The 21,272-nt window shown below is 36.0% G+C and overlaps 1 protein-coding gene across 2 annotated transcripts; it reads left to right on the plus strand.

The window, feature by feature from the left end:
* Positions 1 to 221: 221 nt before the first annotated feature.
* Positions 222 to 19,790, plus strand: LOC133630226 (transmembrane protein 241-like). Of its 2 annotated transcripts, XM_062021691.1 has the most exons (16): positions 222 to 432; positions 809 to 855; positions 2,085 to 2,162; positions 6,210 to 6,291; positions 6,376 to 6,456; positions 8,463 to 8,492; positions 11,388 to 11,413; positions 11,515 to 11,566; positions 11,640 to 11,688; positions 11,754 to 11,799; positions 14,263 to 14,298; positions 14,369 to 14,403; positions 18,662 to 18,731; positions 18,853 to 18,946; positions 19,041 to 19,105; positions 19,590 to 19,790. In XM_062021691.1, exons 1-16 carry the CDS (start codon positions 361 to 363, stop codon positions 19,648 to 19,650), a joined length of 924 nt encoding a protein of 307 aa, XP_061877675.1. In that variant the 5' UTR covers positions 222 to 360; the 3' UTR covers positions 19,651 to 19,790. The 2 variants fall into 2 exon arrangements, with proteins under 2 accessions (XP_061877675.1, XP_061877676.1); XM_062021692.1 differs by lacking the exon at positions 8,463 to 8,492 and having other exon boundaries at positions 223 to 432.
* The last annotated feature ends 1,482 nt before the right edge of the window (positions 19,791 to 21,272 follow it).

Consider the following 21,272-nt stretch of genomic DNA (forward strand, 5'->3'; position numbering starts at 1 on the left):
TTTTTAAAGCTGCTAGAAATGTCAATTTCACGGACGGATTTTGGTCTGAATATTCAAATAATTATTCATCAATCCATTACTTACTAATTAATTAATTATTCCAAGGGACGTGTCATCCATATTGCAACACTATGCAAACACTTGGGAAAACAAACATGGAAAACAACTGAAAAAAATATCGACGATAGTGTGGTCACATTTGGTATCGCTAACGTCGATGTCCGTATTGTCTCGCCCCCGCCCCCACTTGACGTGTCAGTTGAAGAACAAGGAAGAAGTTAGCGAGGATAAAAATGTGTAGCTTACTAACAAACTGCTTAATAATATGAGAAACATGCCGCGTTTTATCCCGTCAACAACATGCAGTGGAAAAGAAACTGCATTGGCCTCGCCTTTATCTTCTTTTTCGTTGTTTCCTATATCACGAATAAGGTGAGTCGATACTAAATCCAATTTTACAATAATCGGTAAAACGTCATTACGATTATTATGACAGTTGATGCGTTTAAACAACATTCCGTGTCCTTAACGTTTCCCCACCAAAGTTTTTCGACAGATTAATTACAACCAAGCGATTTTTACACCAATTGATAAAAAAATGGCTTGATTTTGATGATAATTTGGAAGTGATAACAGAACTGTTTGGAGTCATTTCAGACTGAGCTTTTATTTTGGTAGGAAGCACCCTCCTGGGACAGTTCATTATGAACACTGGCTCTATCATTAAAATGACACTTTAATTCCAACTCATATATCACATCAATATTGCACTTTACTGTCCTGTAAAATTGATTTTTTTTTTTCCCAGTTTGTTCTGTCTGTTATGAAATTCACCTACCCAACGTTATTCCAAGGGTGAGTAGATTAAAGCAATGACCTTTTATGACTTTATAGCAGGGGTCACCAACCTTTTTGAAAGCAAGAGCTACTTCTTGGGTACTGATTAATGCGAAGGGCTACCAGTTTGATACACACTTACCGGTAAATAAATTGCCAGAAACAGCCAATTTGCTCAATTTACCTTTAACGATGTTATTATTAATAATTAATGATATTTACACTTATTTGAACGGTTTAAAAGAGGAGAAAACACGAAAAAAATTACAATTAAATTTTGAAACATAGTTTATCTTCAATTTCGACTCTTTAGATTTCAAAATTCAACCGAAAAAAAGAAGAGAAAAACTTAAAAAAAGAATTTATTGAACATCATTAGTAATTTTTCCTGATTAAGATTAATTTTAGAATTTTGATGACATGTTTTAAATAGGTTAAAATCCAATCTACACTTAGTTAGAATATCTAACAAATTGGACCAAGCTATATTTCTAACAAAGACAAATCATTATTTCTTCTAGATTTTCCAGAACAAAAATGTTAAAAGAAATTCAAAAGACTTTGAAATAAGATTTACATTTGATTTTACAGATTTTCTAGATTTGCCAGAATAATTTTTTTGAATTTTAATCATAATAAGTTTGAAGAAATATTTCACAAATATTCTTCGTCGAAAAAACAGAAGCTAAAATGAAAAATTAAATTAAAATGTATTTATTATTCTTTACAATAAAAAAAAAATAATTTAATTGAACATTGATTTAAATTGTCAGGAAAGAAGAGGAAGGAATTTAAAAGGTAAAAAGGTATATGTGTTTAAAAATCCTAAAATCATTTTTAAGGTTGTATTTTTTCTCTAAAATTGTCTTTCTGAAAGTTATAAGAAGCAAAGTAAAAAAAATAATGAATTTATTTAAACAAGTGAAGACCACGTCTTTAAAATATTTTCTTGGATTTTCAAATTCTATTTGAGTTTTGTCTCTCTTAGAATTAAAAATGTCGGGCAAAGCGAGACCAGCTTGCTAGTAAATAAATACAATTTAAAAAATAGAGGCAGCTCACTGGTAAGTGCTGCTATTTGAGCTATTTTTAGAACAGGCCAGTGGGCTACTCATCTGGTCCTTACGGGCTACCTGGTGCCCGCGGGCACCGCGTTGGTGACCCCTGCTTTATAGTATGTCTCTCAAATAGTGTTAATACTGTATTTACAAATGTGTATGCAATCATGCAACATTATGTTGTCTAAGATGGCAGACATTTATCGGCGCGGTCCTGCTTCTGCTGTTTGGCAAGCTGGGCCTGGTGGAAATGAGCCCGATCTCCAGGTACTACAATCACTCAGTCAAAAGTGTACATACACTTGTAAAGAACATAACGTCATGGCTGTCTAGAGTTTCTAATCATTTCAACAACTCATATTTTTTTGTGATAGAGTGATTGGAGCACATACTCGTTGGTCACAAAAAACATTCATGAAGTTTGGTTCTTTTATGAATTTATTATGGGTCTACTGCAGGGGTGTCCAAACTTTTTCCACTGAGGGCCGCACACTTAAAAATCAAAGCAAGCGGGGCCATTTTGATATTTTTTATTTTAAAAACCAATACAATATATGTATAAAAAATATACATTTAGGCCTCCACTCAGGCTTGATCCCGGGGACCCCAAAGGGTTTCGGTAAAAAAAAAAGTTAAAAATGTGTCATTATTCAGTATTATTATTATTCAAGTTTTAAATCCCTACATCAACATTAGGTCTATCTGTCAATATAACATTTTTAAAGATTTAAGTTGTATGCTCTTTTTGTCAAAGAAAACCCCGTTTTTTTCATGGAAAAAACACAAGATATGCAATATTTTCACCCAATAACATTTTTAAGTGGAATATTTGAGATGATATAATAATTGGAGCCTTAAAAAGGTCAATAACTCATAACACCATTGATTTTAATTCATTATTATTTTTTGAGCGATGACACTTAAAAACAAATCACACAAAAATTATTGGGGAACCAAAATGGTCCTACTCATTAAAGTGTTAAAAAATAAATTATAATTTTTTTTTACTGTTTACATTTAACACAATAATCTCGAGATCAACTTCAGATCTATCCGTCAATTATACGTTGTATTGTTGTTTATGTTTTTTGTTCGTTTTTGGCCCTTCTTTAAAAAAAAAAAAAAAACAGCTAAATTTTTTATATGGCAAATACAAAATATGCAACATTTTCCCCCAAAAATATCTCAAAGTGCAATATTTAATGTGACGTAATTGGAGCCTTGAATAGGTCAATAATTCATAATGACATTGATTTTTATTTATTATTATTTTTTAAAGAAAGAAACAGCCTGCATGGCAGCTTTGTGTTATTAGAGTAAACATTGCAACATTTTCTTGTTACATTTCACCTGTTTGCTCTTTCATACCACTTTTTATGTTTTTAATTTTTTTAATCGTATTTTAAAATGGGCCGTTAAAAAATGACCTGCGGGCCGCAAATGGCCCCCGGGCCGCACTTTGGACATCCTTGGTCTACTGAAAATGTGAGCAAATCTGCATACAGCAATGTTAATATTTGCTTACATGTCCCTTGGCAAGTTTCACTGCAATAAGACACTTTTGGTAGCCATCCACAAGCTTCTGCTTGAATTTTTGACCACTTCTCTTGACAAAATTGGTGCAGTTCAGCTAAATGTGTTGCTTTTCTGACATGGACTTGTTTCTTCAGCATTGTCCACTCGTTTAAGTCAGGACTTTGGGAAGGCCATTCTAAAACCTTCATTCTAGCCTGATTTAGCCATTCCTTTACCACTTTTGACGTGTGTTTGGGGTCATTGTCCTGTTGGAACACCCAACTGCGCCCAAGACCCAACCTCCGGGCTGATGATTTTAGCTTGTCCTGAAGAATTTGGAGGTAATCCTCCTTTTTTCATTGTCCCATTTACTCTCTATAAAGCACCAGTTCCATTGGCAGCAAAACAGGCCCAGAGCATAATACTACCACCACCATGCTTGACGGTAGGTTTGGTGTTCCTGGGATTAAAGACTTATCTTTTCTCCTCCAAACATATTGCTGGGTGTTGTGGCCAAACAGCTACATTTTTGTTTCATCTGACATCACATGGAGTTTGAGTTTATTTGGAACATGCAAGCATACAACATGATACATCACAATTTCCAGTTTTTCTTTTCAACATGTTCGAAAAGGAGTAGGAAGAAGCGGAGCTTATTTAAATCCTACCCCTTTTCTTTTACATAACAGTTGCTAAAAATTTTGTTCACTTCCTGTTCTCAATTTATTCACAATATACTCCATAAATAATCACAATAAAAATAAATAAATAATACCGTATTTTTCGGACTATACATCGCTCCGGAGTATAAGTCGCACCGGCCCAAAATGCATAATAAAGAAGGAAAAAAACATATATAAGTCGCACTGGAGTATAAGTCGCATTTTTTGGGGACATTTATTTGATAAAAGCCAACACCAAAAATAGACATTTGAAAGGCAATTTAAAATAAATAAAGAATAGTGAACAACAGGCTGAATAAGTGTACGTTATATGAGGCATAAATAACCAACTGAGAACGTGCCTGGTATGTTAACGTAACATATTATGGTAAGAGTCATTCAAATAACTATAACAGTGTTTCCCACACATTCATTTATTTGTGGCGGCTCGCCACGAAAAAAATTACGTCCGCCACAAATAAAAAATAAATTTATTTTTTTTGTCCTGTCCAGCTTCTCTGGCAAATCATATAGTTGATGTAGATGCCCATATAGGCTGTTCAGATTTACTTTACAAAAGAGAAGTGTAGGATACTTCTCTTGTTGCCTTATTTGTATTTGACCACTACTGTTTTCTGTTTATTTGTTACCGACTGTGGCAGGACACCTCTGCCTCTGTTTCACTTTATGTTGCTGGTAAATAATATGGTTGTAGTAGTAGGCTAAAGTTAAATTATTTAGTATGCACTAATTAAAGGGGCAGAGCTTTAAGAGACATTTTAGCTTTTATATTTTATAAGATATATTTTTTGTAAGAACCACAATTAATAAATATATTTCAGTGAATAACTTATTGTTCAAATCTGTATATAAATATGTACATAAAGTGTTGTAATTATATTGTAAAATGGATGGATGAACGTTTAAAACAAAACTTTTATTATTAATTATAATTATACATTTTTTGAGCCTTTTTAGAGAAAATCATATCATTGTAGTAAATTATGCAAATTACTCGATGATGTCATGGTGACCACGCCCATAGCCACGCCCTCACCGCCACAGGTATCTTGGCAGTTTATGGGAAACACTGTATAACATATAGAACATGCTATACGTTTACCAAACAATCTGTCACTCCTAATCGCTAAACCCCATGAAATCTTATACGTCTAGTCTCTTACGTGAATGAGCTAAATAATATTAGATATTTTACGGTAATGTGTTAATCATTTCACACATAAGTCGCACCCCCCGGCCAAACTATGAAAAAAACTGCGACTTATAGTCCGAAAAATACGGTACTCGGTGAAGTAAATTACATTTCATATAGTAAGATTATTTTGAAAAAATGAATGGATGGATTAAATACATTTAGAATGTTTATCATGGTTCTTCTTCTTTGTACTTTGTAAACACTTTAAGCTTGAAGAGTTTCTTGAAGTGGATCATATTAGTACATTGTTTGATTGCTTTGTTTAATCCATTCCATAATTTAATTCCACACACTGATATACTGAAGGTCTTAAGTGTTGTACGTGCATACAAATGTTTTAAATTACATTTTTCTCTGTGATTATATTTCTCCTCTTTTTGAGACAAATTGTTGTATTTTCTTGGGTAGCAGGTTATAGTTTGCTTTGTGTATAATTTTAGATGGACAAAGATAAGACCTTCTGGAGGAAAGTTCTGTGGTCACATGAAACAAAAATTGAGCTGTTTGGCCAGCAGACCCATAAAAGAAGCAAACTTCATGAATGTTTTTTGTGACCAACAAGTATGTGCTCCAATCGCTCTATCACAAAAAAATAAGAGTTGTAGAAATGATTGTAAACTCAAGACAGCCATGACATTATGTTCTTTACAAGTGGATGTCAACTTTTGACCACGACTGTATATTTCAGTTTGTCGCACTTTTATAATTTCATTATTTTTATCTTGCAATTTTACTTTTTATTCGAACCCTTTCACCGTATTGCTTTTGCACTATCTGGTTTAGATTGTTTGTTTTTATTTTGCTCCATGCTTTTTAACCTGTAAAGCACTTTGGTCCAATTTAAAAATTGTTGTAAACGTGCTATATAAATAAAGTCGCCTTGCCTTGTGTATATGCACACATTTGAATGGTATGTTTCAGATCGGACGCCCTTTCCTGGTTCCCAGGCTCCCTCCTGTTTGTGGGCAATATTTATGCAGGTTCCAGGGCGCTATCACGCCTAGTGAGTCATGTCCTGGCTTTTCAGCAGCACTCCCGAATGTAGTGATTGAATGAATTACACCATGACGTTTTTTTTCTTGTACAGGAGATTCCTTTCTTCTTCACTCTGCAGAACTCCTCCCATGTCGTGAGTTACGTTATCTTGAAGGCTGTCGGTCACAAAGAGGTAAGGGCTTTTGTGTTGCTGACAAACTTAAATTGCACTTGAAAGACACATTTAAAAAGTGATTTGCTCCAGAGCGCCCCCTATAGGCATGAAGTGTTTCTTATAAGCTTAACATTTACACTATAACAAAATGTATGACTATTTTACTCGCACGCAATGCAACTCTAAACAGCAACATTAGCACTGCAAGCGCTAATAGCAAATATTATGTCAGAATTGGCCCTAATTCTGACAACTGCAGAAATGCTGTTATACAAAACCCAAAAGCAGTGAAGTTGGCGTGTTGTGTAAATGGTAAATAAAAACAGAATACAATGATTTGCAAATCATTTTCAACTTATATTCAATTGAATAGACTGCAAAGACAAGATATTTAATGTTTGAACTGAGAAACTTAATTTTTTTGAGGAAAATAATCATTAACTCAGAATTGAATGGCAGCAACACATTGCAAAAAAGTTGTCACAAGGGAATTTTTACCACTGTGTTACATGGCCTTTCCTTTTAACAACACTCAGTAAACGTTTGGGAACTGAGGAGACACATTTTTTAAGCTTTTCAGGTGGAATTCTTTCCCATTCTTGCTTGATGTACAGCTTAAGTTGTTCAACAGTCCGGGGGTCTCCCTTGTGCTATTTTAGGCTTCATAATGCGCCACACATTTTCAATGGTCTGGACTACAGGCAGGCCAGTCTAGTACCTGCACTCTTTTACTATGAAGCCACGCTGTTGTAACAATGCAGAATGTGGCTCGGCATTGTCTTGCTGAAATAAGCAGGGGCGTCCATGAAAATGACGTTGCTTGGATGGCAACATATGTCGCTCCAAAACCTGTATGTACCTTTCAGCATTAATGGCGCCTTCACAGATGTGTAAGTTACCCATGTCTTGGGCACTAATACACCCCCATACCATCACAGATGCTGGATTTTACACTTTGCGCTTATCACAGTACGGATGGTTCTTTTCATCTTTGGTCCGGAGGACACGACGTCCACAGTTTCCAGAAACAATTTGAAATGCGACCTCGTCGGACCACAGAACACATTTCCACTTTGCATCAGTCCATCTTAGATGAGCTCGGGCAGCGTTTCTGGGTGTTGTTGATAAATGGCTTTGGCTTTGCATAATAGAGTTTTAACTTGCACTTATAGATGTAGCGACGAACTGTAGGTACTGACAGTGGTTTTCTGAAGTGTTCCTGAGCCCATGTGGTGATATCCTTTACACACAGATGTCGCTTTTTGATGCAGTACTGCCTGAGGGATCGAAGGTTAGCATTGCCACTTACGTGCAGTGATTTCTCCAGATTCTCTGAACCTTTTGATGACATTACAGACCGTAGATGGTGAAATCCCTAAATGCCTTGCAATAGCTCGTTGAGAAATGTTGTTCTTAGACTGTTAGACAATTTGCTCATGCCTTTGTTCACAAAGTGGTGATCCTCGCCCGGTCCTTGTTTGTGAATGACTGAGAATTTCATGGAAACTGCTTTTATACCCAATAATGGCACCCACCTGTTCCCAAGTGGGATGTTCCAAATAAGTGTGTGATGAGCATTCCTCAACTTTTGTCAGTCTTTTTTGCCACATGTGCCAGCTTTTTTGAAACATGTTGCAGGCATTAACTTCCAAATGAGCTAATATTTGCAAAAAATAATGTTTCTTGGTTTGAACGCTACGTATCTTGTCTATGCAGAGTATTCAATTGAATATAGGTTGAAAATAATTTGCAAATCATTGTATTCTGTTTTTATTTACCATTTACACAACGTGCCAACTTCACTGGTTTTGGGTTTTGTACAGTTCTTTTTAAGACAGTGGATAGTAGGGTTGTCACGATACCTATGAATTTCCACAATTGTCAATATTGATTCAACAGCATGATAAACATACATTAAAAAAACAGAACCCATGTACCGTACTTTTAAATTCACTCCTTCCTTTTAAACTGTTTCAAACTGTCAAGTATTTAAGATCAGTGTGCTTCAACATGTTTTTGCACAGAAATCAAATTGGCGTACCAGCTGCCAGGAGGTAATTATGCATAAAAAAAAAACAAGTGGAGTGGAGTTGAGCCTCTCAGAATCTCAAAACAAACAATATTGTTCCTAATATTCTTTCAAAATGGTGGTAGCGTGATCTCATGTGATTTGTATAGGCTAAAACAGGGGTGTCAAACTCGTTTTCATTGAGGGCCACATCGCAGTTATGGCTGCCACCAGACGGCCGCTTATAACAGTTAATAATTTATGCATTTGCCTATGCATTTTATTAGTTTTTATTTTATTTTACGTACACTGTAAAAAAAAAAAAAAAATCTGTATATTTCACAGTAAAATTCTGGTCACCCTTTTTTTAAATGTAAAATCTACACATTTTAAAAAATATATTACAGTAGATAGGAAAAAAGTACCCACTGTTTATTTACCATTTTAAAATGGTACCACAGTTATTTTACGGTAAAATACGGGCAACTTAGTTGCCGGAATCTTACTGTAAAATTGAAGGTAGTTTGTTCAATTTACTACTGTAAATAGAAAAACAGAACCACTGGATTTAAAAAAAAAAAAAAATTCTGGCAACTGAGTTGCCGGTTTTTAACTGTAAAATAACTGTTGTACCGTTTTTCCATTTACAGTAACAACAACCGTAGATTTTACAGTAAAAAAAAGACAGCCTAGTCTGCAACATTTTATATATTATGTAGTTTTCAATTTGCTGTAAAAGCTACTGTAAATTTTACCGTAAAATCTATTGTCCTTTTTACAGTGTAGAATTTGATGGCTGACTTGCTTTGAAACCATAAGTCAAGCAGATATTAAAGTATTTATTTATATTTTAACAAATAAAATGTGTGGGAACTATGATAATATATTATTTGTTGCAATATTGCATAATATTAACATTTAAAAGGTATGCAATTTCATGCAGTGCATATATATATATATATATATATATATATATATATATATATATATATATTTTTTATTTTTTTATTTTTTTTTTTGTCAAAATGGAAAGAAAAAATACATTTAGTATAAAAAGATTAAGGTACTTCATTGATGCATATTTTCCTAGGCGTTTGTGGGCCAGATACGGCCCCCGGGCCTTGAGTTTGACACCTGTGGGCTAAAACATACAGTACAGGCCTAAAGTTTGGACACCCCTTCTCCTCATTCAATATACGTTTTCTTTATTTTCATGACTATTTACATTGTAGATTGTCACTGAAGGCATCAAAAGTATGAATGAACACAAGCACACCTGTGAAGTGGAAACTATTTCAGGTGACTACCTTTTAAAGCTCATCTAGAGAATGCCGAGAGTGTGCAAAACAGTAATAAGAGCAAAGGGTGGCTATTTTGAAGGCTTTAGCAGTGTTTCCCATAAACTGCCAAGATACCTGTGGTGGTGGGGGCGTGGCTATGGGCGTGGCCACCATGGCATCATCGAGTAATTTGCATAATTTACTACAATGATTTGATTTTCTCTAAAAAGGCTCAAAAAATGTATACTTACTAATTACTAATAACAGTTTTGTTTTAAACGTCCATCCATCCATCCATCCATTTTACAATATAATTACAACACTTTATGTACATATTTATATACAGATTTGAACAATAAGTTATTCACTGAAATATATTTATTAATTGTGGTTCTTACAAAAAATATATCTTATAAAATAAAAAAAGCTAAAATGTCTAAAAGCTCTGCCCCTTTAATTAGTGCATACTAAATAATTTAACTTTAGCCTACTACTACAACCATATTATTTACCAGCAACATAAAGTGAAACAGAGGTAGAGGTGTCCTGCCACAGTCAGTAACAAATAAACAGAAAACAGTAGTGGTGGTAGATAGACACAGAGCTTCATCAAACATCTGATCCACTGAACAAAGAGCTCCAAAAATCTTGAACTTTAGACTGCCATCAGTTTTACTCCCTACACTTAACCATATGTTTACTACTGCCTGCAGACTTTGCACCCTTTGTTATATACACATGTTGTGTTTCTAATATATATACATTTAATAAAGTCAAATACAAATAAGGCAACAAGAGAAGTATCCTACACTTCTCTTTTGTAAAGTAAATCTGGACAGCCGATATGGGCATCTACATCAACTATATGATTTGCCTGAGAAGCTGGAGAGGACAAAAAATGTTTTTATTTATTTATTTTTTAATTTATTTGTGGCGGACGTAATTCTTTCGTGGCGGGCCGCCATAAATAAATGAATGTGTGGGAAACCCTGGCTTTAGTATATAAAACCGTTTTTTCTCCTTTTTTTGTTAAGTACATAACTCCACATGTGTTCATTCATAGTTTTGATGCCTTCAGTGACAATCTACAATGTAAATAGTCATGAAAATAAAGAAAACGCATTGAATGAGAAGGTGTGTCCAAACTTTTGATCTGTGCTATATTTAAAATCAAACTTTGTGTTTTACTCGTTATTAGTGCCAATATTTTAGCCCTTTCTCATTACATTATGCCTTTTTCCTCTTTTTACCCATTGTTTTATTTCTACAATCTATCACATGCCCATAAAAAAAGAGCTGTGTTCAGCAACACTTTGCCTTCCTGGTGAAAGAAGTAAACCGGTTGTGTTCAAAGTGTTGCCAAACGACTTTGCGCTTAAAGATGTGATAAAGGTTGGGTTGCATGCTTTTTTCCGCACACAGGGGAAATGCACACTCGCTGGGCTTGTGGTGGCGGATCGCTGGATACTTTCCGCTGGTATTGGATTACCGAATAAATGCATTCTCTTTTAATATAAACCTCTACTCGCTAATATAATGACGTCTTATTCCCTGGCAAATGAGAAGCATATGTGGTGTGAAGCGGAGTTACTCAACAAGTTATGTTGGTATTGACTTGGTATCAAAGTGTGGATCTTAACTTCCCTTCTCTCTCATTGCAGAAGATTGATTGGTTGAAACTCCTCAGGTGTGTTACATTCAAAAGCATGTTTAAAGTTTTTGGGTAGCAGTGGTTAAATATTGAGTATTCTAAAAGAAAAAAGCTCACAATCTGTTTCCCTCTTCCAGCATTTGTCTCATGCTGTTTTCAGCCATTTACCTCCCTGCCTACGATCCACAGGTAACTATATTTATATACTACACTAATATTAAAGACACGTGTCAATGACTGAGCACAAACGTTCACTTTCTAGTTTGACCTCAGCGGTTACATCTGGGCCCTCGCTCATCTCGTCTGTGTTGGTAAGTCTTCTTCTAATGTCACTTTAAAAAAGGACCCTCAGACGTGACCATGTTGCGTTTTCCAGGCGCTTACGGGGCGTTTAAAGTCCGCAACATACCCAGTAATTTGAGGTAAGCGTCAGCCAAATTTGGTCTGATTCAGGGGTGTCCAAACTCTTCCAATTGGCCCGCGAGATGTCATGAGTTGTAATAACAGGCATGTGATTTGAACTTAATGAAAAAGACTGAAACTAAGCCGGGGTTCTGGGGGCCACAGGTCCCCAGCCAGGTCCAGGGCAGCGCCCTGGTGGGGTAACAAGGGGGGCACTTTCCTTTTTGTTTCTGCTTTAGTGGATTCTGCCTTGGATTTTATAGTCAATTCCTGTCTCTTCGACTCCCTCTCCACTTCTAACTGCTCCAAATGCAAAAATCATAAAGAGCACAAATAATGTTTATTCTACAAAACCAGTGAAGTTGACACATCTTGTAAATCGTAAATAAAAACAGAATACAATGATATTCAATTGAATACACTGAACAAACAAGATACTTAACGTTCAAACTGAGAAACTTTATTTTACTTTGTTATTTTTGTGCAAATTATTAGCTCATTTGGAATTTGATGCCTGCAACATGTTTCAAAAAAGCTGGCACAAGTGGCAAAAAAGATTGAGAAAGTTGAGGAATGCTCATCAAACACTTATTTGGAACATCCCACAGGTGAGCAGGCTAATTGGGAACAGGTGGGTGCCATGATTGGGTATAAAAGCAGCTTCCATGAAATTCTCAGTCATTCACAAACAAGGATAAGGCGAGGGTCACCACTTTGTCAACAAATGCGTGAGGAAATTTTCCAAGAGTTTAAGAACAACACTTCTCAACCAGCTATTGCAAGGAATTTAGGGATTTCACCATCTACGGTCTGTAATATCCTCAAAAGGTTCAGAGAATCTCGAGAAATCACTGCATCAAAAAGCGACATCAGTGTGTAAAGGATATCACCACAAGGGTACAGGAACACTTCAGAAAACCACTGTCAGTAACTACAGTTCGTCGCTACATTTATAAGTGCAAGTTAAAACTCTACTATGCAAAGCCAAAGCCATTTATCAACAACACCCAGAAACGCCGCCGGCTTCGCTGGGCCCGAGCTCGTCTAAGGTGGACTGATACAAAGTGGAAAAGTGTTCTGTGGTCTGACGAGTCCACATTTCAAATTGTTTTTGGAAACTGTGGACAAAATAATAAACAAAATGTCAGCTACTGTCTTGCTCTAAAACACTAATGAAAATTAAATGTAGCATTTAGACAGGCTATACTGTAGCAAAATTCTTTACATGTCTGTCACAATCGTGTGTGTTCTTTAAATGTGTATTTCCCATCTTCCATGTCGAGAGCAGTTTTGATTTGGGCTAACATGCTAAGCAACTCAAATGAATGTTTTGGGCATTGTTTTATCCAGACACAAATATGTGGCCAAGTAGACGCATTGTGGGTTTCCTGGACGTCGTCTACATCGCTAAAATAAAAATCTAAGGAAGAGAATCTCTCTGCCATCTTCCACTAGTTTTTTTTAATACATATGAATATTCCGTCTTCTCTTCTCCGACTCTCTCGTCGTCATTTGGGATTTCCCTTCCTGGTTCCATGACCCGCCCTATCTTGCCTCTGATTGGCCTGTCCGTAATGTTTTGCACTAATCTTAACCAATCGTGACTCATCATAGTAAACAACCAACCAATCATGGATGTTCCTATACGTAAACCAACCAATCATCATTGATGTTTCCCATATATTTTGTCCCTTGCCCGTGGAGTTGCTTCGCTACGTAGCTTCAATTTTTAAGTTAATAATTTTTAATGGAAAACTGTAGTTTTTATCACTGGATTATCAAAAACCGTACTCATTACGGGAAAACTGTAGTTGATGGCAGGTATGGCAAAGAGACGGATCAGGATTTTAACACATTGTAGGTCAGAAAAAAGGAAAATAATTTTTTATAGTTTTACAGCGATAAAAAAGACGGATTTCCGACTATAGATGGAAAAATCACATGCCTGTAATAAGGAAACTTGCCCTCATGGAGATTGCATTCATTTTAAGAGTTTAACATTTTTGATGCCGCTAGTTTGTCACCATGTGGTGGACAACTTTTTCCTGGTTAATGACCTTTTGTTATCCACTGAATCCGCAGCATTTATTTATATGACCCAATGCAAACAACCTCCCCTAGTCATGGTATATATAAAAAAATCCAACCAACACAATGTGGATATTATTTTAAAAAATGTTAATTCACTGTTAAAAAAATAATAATAATCTAAATTAAACCCATTACAAAGCATGAAGGGAAAATGCAAAACACCGCATTTTCGCTGTGTGATCATTCTGATTGAATTTTTAGAACCAGACATATTTCTGTTTTATTTGCTCAAAAGTAATATTAATGTACTTGCTGATTTACTGTTAATATGTCTGGTTCTAACTGGTTTTTAACTTTTTTTTAGCCCAATGCGGCCCCCCAAGTCAAAAAGTTTGGACACCCCTGGTCTAATTGGAGTAACATATCACCTAAAATGATCCTTTCTGTTGCAGCGACATTGAGCAGCAATGTGTTAACTACTTGTTCAGGTAAGAAAAAAACCTTCTTTAATAATAGCTTTAATAACAACTAGAGACTAAAACGAGCATGTTTTAACAGCGTGCTGCTGCTGACAATGGCTGCTCACCCGACAGGTGAGAATAATCCTAAAGGGACCACACAGTAGGAATAAAACTTGGATGTACTTTAGATAGGAATGGGGCGTCGATATAGCCTAAAAAGTACATTGCGGTAAAAATTGCAGCCTTCTGCGTTGACGATAATCCCGATGCATTATTTGGCGTATAAAAAATGATTGAACCATTTTAAAACCGGTTATAAGGCTCCTAATTTGGCTGCTGACATATGCAGTAACATATTTTTCTGTTTTATTTGCTCAAAACTAATATTAATGTACTTGCTGATTTACTGTAAATATGTCTGGTTCTATCTACACTTCTGTTAAAAAGTAATAATCAATCCAATACCATGGAGTTACAGGTTTAGTATGTCATTCCAATGCTGATACTTTAAATGTTCAATGTTGAATCCAATACCATGTAGTTACAAGCGCAGTATGTCATTCCAATGCTGATACTTTAAATGTTCAATGTTGAATCCAATACCATGTAGTTACAGGTGCAGTATGTCATTCCAATGCTGATACTTTAAATGTTCAATGTTGAATCCAATACCATGTAGTTACAAGCGCAGTATGTCATTCCAATGCTGATACTTTAAATGTTCAAGATCATTGAATGATTTAATCATAATTATAATCAGACAAAAAGACAGTATGGCCGTGTAACAATATCAATAAAATATTTTTATTCTTTGTTTTTTGTCCGGGGACTTTTTTCCTGAGTTTGTAAACAACAAAAAATTATTTGATGATTAAAAAAAATATTGACCAAAACACTGCAGTATCGACCATATACTGATGATTTAGATTGGCATCGTTACTGTCGATATTTGTATAATGTAATCAAATAGCTTGCGTTTACCAGTTAGAATACAGTGTTTCCCATAAACTGCCAAGATACCTGTGGCGGTGGGGGCGTGGCTATGGGCGTGACTACGGGCGTGGTCACCATGACATCATCGAGAAATTTGCATAATTTACTATGATATGATTTTCTCTAAAAAGGCTAAAAAAATGTATACTTACTAATAATAACAGTTTTGTTTTAAACGTCCATCCATCCATTCATCCATTTTACAATATAATTACAACACTTTATGTACATATTTATATACAGATTTGAACAATAAGTTACTCACTGAAATATATTTATTAATTGTGGTTCTTACAAAAAATATATCTTATAAAATATAAAAGCTAAAATGTCTCTTAAAGCTCTGCCCCTTTAATTAGTGCATACTAAATAATTTAACTTTAGCCTACTACTACAACCATATTATTTACCAGCAACATAAAGTGAAACAGAGGCAGAGGTGTCCTGCCACAGTCTGTAACAAATAAACAGAAAACAGTAGTGGACTAATATAAATAAGGCAACAAGAGAAGTATCCTACTCTTCTCTTTTGTAAAGTAAATCTGAACAGCCTATATGGGCATCTACATCAACTATATGATTTGCCTGAAAAGCTGGACAGGACAAAAAAATAAATAAAAAATAAATGTTTATATATTTTTTATTTGTGGCGGACGTAATTCTTTTGTGGCGGGCCGCCACAAATAAATGAATGTGTGGGAAACACTGGAATATCCTCCTACGGCAGACCTGAGCAAAATACGGCCCGCGGTCCACATGCGGCCCATTAAGATTTTCAATCCGGCCCGCCGGACATTATACATCATTTTTTAGACCAGAGCAGAGCAGAGCAGCCAGCCCGAAATCCATGTGTCAGAAACGGATGCGAAAGCAAATTTCTACAACAAATGTCTGCATAAAAGTGATAATATATCATATTGTAGGTGTTTATTACACTTTGCATTCATATTTTGCTGTTTGTTACATTTTTGTGGTGTTTTGCTTGATTGTAAAAGATACACAACTATGGAGGAACTGGTCTGAGAAGTAAACGAGGAGCAATGTTCATATGTTGTTAATATTCAGTGTTTTATTGTTCATACTTAATCTTGTAAATCCCACTTTCTTTATTTGAATGTACATTTTGGGTGTCCCATTCAGTAAAAAACTGTATACCGTATTTTTCGGAGTATAAGTCGCTCCGGAGTATAAGTCGCACCGGCCGAAAATGCATAACAAAGAAGGAAAAAAACATATAAGTCGCATTTTTTGGGGAAATGTATTTGATAAAAGCCAACACCAAGAATAGACATTTGAAAGGCAATTTAAAATAAATAAAGAATAGTGAACAACAGGCTGAATAAGTGTACGTTATTTGAGGCATAAATAACCAACTGAGAACGTGCCTGGTATGTTAAAGTAACATATTATGGTAAGAGTCATTCAAATAACTATAACATATAGAACATGCTATACGTTTACCAAACAATCTGTCACTCCTAATCGCTAAATCCCATGAAATCTTATACGTCTAGTCTCTTACGTGAATGAGCTAAATCATATTATTTGATATTTTACGCTAATGTGTTAATCATTTCACACATAAGTCCCTCCTGAGTATAAGTCGCACCCCCGGCCAAACTATGAAAAAAACTGCGAATTATAGTCCGAAAAATACGGTAATTACATTCCGTTTTTTTGAGGTGGTCTGTCATAACTTTTTTTTTAGAAATATCGGACATTGTGACTTTTGGTGTTAGTGTTCATGAAGAAAAGGGACCTCAACACACATACTGTACAGCAGATTTTTACAGCTAAATGTGTACATACCAAAGACTATAAAAAAAATAGCTGCTTGGCACTCAGCATCAAGGGTTGGAATTGGGGGTTAAATCACCAAAAATGATTCCCGGGCGTGGCCACCGCTGCTGCTCACTGCTCCCCTCACCTCCCAGGGGGTGATCAAGGGTGATGGGTCAAATGCTGAGAATAATTTCGCCACACCTCGTGTGTGTGTGACAATCATTGGTACTTTATCTTTATATATCATTTATACACATTGGCCCCCCAGACACATTTTTTCCCCCAATGTGCCCCCCCCGCCCGAGTCAAAATATTTGCCCAACTCTGTATTACGGTGTGTCGTGTAGCATGTTTAGCTATTCCAAATCTTCCGGGGAATGACACTTGTAAGAAAATTACATTATTTGCCGCTATGGAGGCGAGGATTGGGGATTTAAAAGCGGCTTTACTGCACTCTGGAGGGACATTCGCCTCTGCATTATATAGATATAGATAGTAGAGATGTCCGATAATGGCTTTTTTGCCGATATCCGATATTGTCCAACTCTTAATTACCGATTCCGATATCAACCGATACTGATATATACAGTCGTGGAATGAACACATTATTATGCCTAATTTTGCTGTGATGCCCCGCTGGATGCATTAAACAATGTAACAAGGTTTTCCAAAATAAATCAACTCACGTTATGGAAAAAAATGCCAACATGGCACTGCCATATTTATTATTGAAGTCACAAAGTGCATTAGTTTTTTTTAACATGCCTCAAAACACGGCTTGGAATTTGGGACATGCTCTCCCTGAGAGAGCATGAGGAGGTTGAGGTGGGCGGGTTTGGGGGGGGGGGGGGTAGCGAGGGGTGTATATTGTAGCGTCCCGGAAGAGTTAGTGCTGCAAGGGGTTCTGGGTATTTGTTCTGTTGTGTTTATGTTGCGTTACGTTGCCGATGTTCTCCTGAAATGTGTTTTTCATTCTTGTTTGGTGTGGGTTCACAGTGTGGCGCATATTTGTAACAGTGTTAAAGTTGTTTATACGGCTACCCTCAGTGTGACCTGTATGGCTGTTGACCAAGTATGCTTTGCATTCACTTGTGTGGGTGAAAAGCCGTAGATATTATGTGACTGGGCCGGCACGCAAAGGAAGTGCCTTTAAGGTTTATTGGCGCTCTGTACTCCTCCCTACGTCCGTGTACACAGCGGCGTTTTAAAAAGTCATACATTTTACTTTTTAAAACAGATACCGATAATTTCCGATATTACATTTTTAAAGCATTTATCTGACTGCCAATATTATCGGACATCCCTAATAGATAGTATTGAAAACTCTTATCGTCGGACAAATGTATATCATTTATATCATCTCTATCGCACAACCCTAAATTTAGAATATAACAGTGTTTCCACACAGGACTGCAATCTATATATGGTGTTAGTTTGCAGGGTGGTAGATGACATTATTGTCTATTTTTGCATAGATTAGCAATAAAATTGAAAATAATAGTTAAAAAACAACCGTTTGGTAAAATATTAGGACATCCTTACTTTTGTCAGGTATAGTTAGATTGGCAATGTGAAGTTGTTTACTTTTACACTGACCGCACTGTTCCTCCATTAGGTGACCTCACAAGTGCCTTGGAGTTCCCCTCTCTTCAGACCTATGCGTTGAGCTGTGGCTGCTGTGCCAGGTGAAGCACTAAGCACTATTTACACCTGCGATGTAGTAGACACAAGAAGTTAGTGAAGGGACATAGATTATTAGGAGAGTTAATGGTGCTTTCATAATGACTTGCTTTTGTCACTCCGTAGTGCCTTGCTGGGCTTTATGCTGCTTTTAACGACATTCAAACTCAAAAGTGGATTGTCGCTCCAGCACTTTGCACTGTGGATTTTTTTGTCCAAGGTAAATATTTCATTTGCACAACCAATTGTGTGCAGTGTAATAGTTAGTTCTGCACAACAAGTAATTGTGTGCTGGTTTTGCCAACATGTCACAGATTACTGCCATGTTCGTTGCACCTCTTATTTTCTACATGGACATGAACACTGCATCTTATATTTGGTGAGTGGACAATGTGTTTTTTAATCATGTAGTAACATACAGTACAGGACAAAAGTTTGGACACGCCTTCACATTTCAATGCGTTTTCTTTATTTTCATGACTATTTACATTGTAGATTGTCACTGAAGGCATCAAAACTATGAATGAACACATGGAGTTATGTACTTAACAAAAAAGGCGAAATAACTGAAAACATGTTTTATATTCTAGTTTCTTCAAAATAGCCACCCTTTGCTCCGACTACTGCTTTGCACACTCTTGGCATTCTCTCGATGAGCTTCAAGAGGTAGTCACCTGAAAGGGTTTTCACTTCACAGGTGTCATAGTTTTGATGCCTTCAGTGACAATCTACAATGTAAATAGTCATGAAAATAAAGAAAACGCATTGGAATGAGGTGTGTCCAAACTTTTGGCCTGTACTCTATATGTTTTTTAATTTCCCCCTGTTCTTTAATTTGCTTACTAATTCTTGTCTGATTGCAGTGTGGCCGTCAGTCATGTGAGCGAAGCTGTGCTGGTGTATTCCGAGAGAGAAGCGCAGTAATACCAAAAAAAAAAGACAACTCAACATATTGCACTCCCTAAACAAATGTACTAAATATGTATTTTCATTTTTTTTTTTTTTACTTCAGAAACAGTTATTTAATATGCTGCAGACCAAATAAAATGTTTACATGGGGTTTATTTTGCACTTTTACTTATTCCAAATGATACAAGTTATGAAGTAGCAAGCAGACAACTTAATTCACTGATGTTTTATTTTGTCAGCATGTCTCAATCTTATATGCAGAGTAAATGAGCAAAGGTGAAAAAAGTAGTGTATTTTCTTTTTTTTTTTTTTACTTCATAAACAGTGCTTTAATAAGCTGCAGACCAAATAAAATGTTTACATGTGGCCTATTTTGCACCTTTACGTATTCCAAATGATACAAGTTATGAATTAGCAACCAGAAAACTTACTTCATGTATGTTTTATTTTATCAGCATGTCTCAATATTATATGCAGAGTAAATGACCTAAAGTGAAAAAAGTAGTGTGTATTTTCTTTTTTTTTTTACTTCATAAACAGTGCTTTAATAAGCTACAGACCAATTAAAATGTTTTCATTTGGCCTATTTTGCACTTTTACAAGTTATGAATTAGCAACCACAAAACTTAATTTACTTATGTTTTATTTTATCAGCATGTCTCAATCTTATATACAGAGTAAATGAGCAAAGGTGAAAAAAGTAGTGTGTATTTTCATAATTTTTTTACTTCATAAACAGTGCTTTAATAAGCTACAGACCAATTAAAATGTTTACATGTGGCCTATTTTGCACCTTTACTTATTCCAAAAGACACAAGTTAAGAATTAGCAACCAAAAAACTTAATTCACTTATGTTTTATTTTGTCAGCATGTCTCAATCTTATAAATAGAGTAAATGAGCGACGATGAAAGATTTGTGGATGAGGAAAGTGAGAGTGAAGGACTATAGTGCAGTGCAGGACGTATCTTTTTTCGCTCTGACCGTAACATAGGTACAAGGGCTCATTGGATTCCACACTTTCTCCTTTTTCTATTGTGGATCACGGATTTGTATTTCAAACCACCTCGGATACTATATCCTCTTGAAAATGAGAGTCGAGAACGCGAAATGGACATTCACAGTGACTTTTATCTCCACGACAATACATCGGCGAAACACTTTAGCTACGGAGCTAACGTGATAGCATCGGGCTCAAATGCAGATATAAACAAAAGAAATAAACCCCTGACTGGAAGGATAGACAGAAAATCAACAATACTATTAAACCATGGACATGTAACTACACGGTTAATGCTTTCCAGCTTGGCAAAGATTAACAATGCTGTTGCTAACGACGCCATTGAAGCTAACTTAGCAACGGGACCTCACAGAGCTACGATAAAAACATTAGCGATGCACCTACGCCAGCCAGCCCTCATCTGCTCATCAACACCCGTGCTCACCTGCGTTCCAGCGATCGACGGAAGGACGAAGGACTTCACCCGATCATCCGTGCGGTCGGCGGCTAGCGTCGGGTAGCGCATCTGCTATCCAAGTCAAAGTCCTCCTGGTTGTGTTGCTGCAGCCAGCCGCTAATACACTGATCCCACCTACAACTTTCTTCTTTGCAGTCTTCATTGTTCATTAAACAAATTG

This window comes from Entelurus aequoreus, linkage group LG15, assembly GCF_033978785.1.
Source record: "Entelurus aequoreus isolate RoL-2023_Sb linkage group LG15, RoL_Eaeq_v1.1, whole genome shotgun sequence".
NCBI classification, from domain to species: Eukaryota; Metazoa; Chordata; class Actinopteri; order Syngnathiformes; family Syngnathidae; genus Entelurus; species Entelurus aequoreus.

Excerpts from the sequence above, each read along its gene's own strand:
- LOC133630226 (XM_062021691.1), top strand. The coding sequence starts at position 361 with ATGCAGTGGAAAAGAAACTGCATTGGCCTCGCCTTTATCTTCTTTTTC. Across the intron at positions 2,163-6,209 it reads GAAATGAGCCCGATCTCCAG|ATCGGACGCCCTTTCCTGGT; the intron begins GTACTACAATCA and ends GGTATGTTTCAG. Across the intron at positions 6,457-8,462 it reads AGGCTGTCGGTCACAAAGAG|AAATCAAATTGGCGTACCAG; the intron begins GTAAGGGCTTTT and ends GTTTTTGCACAG.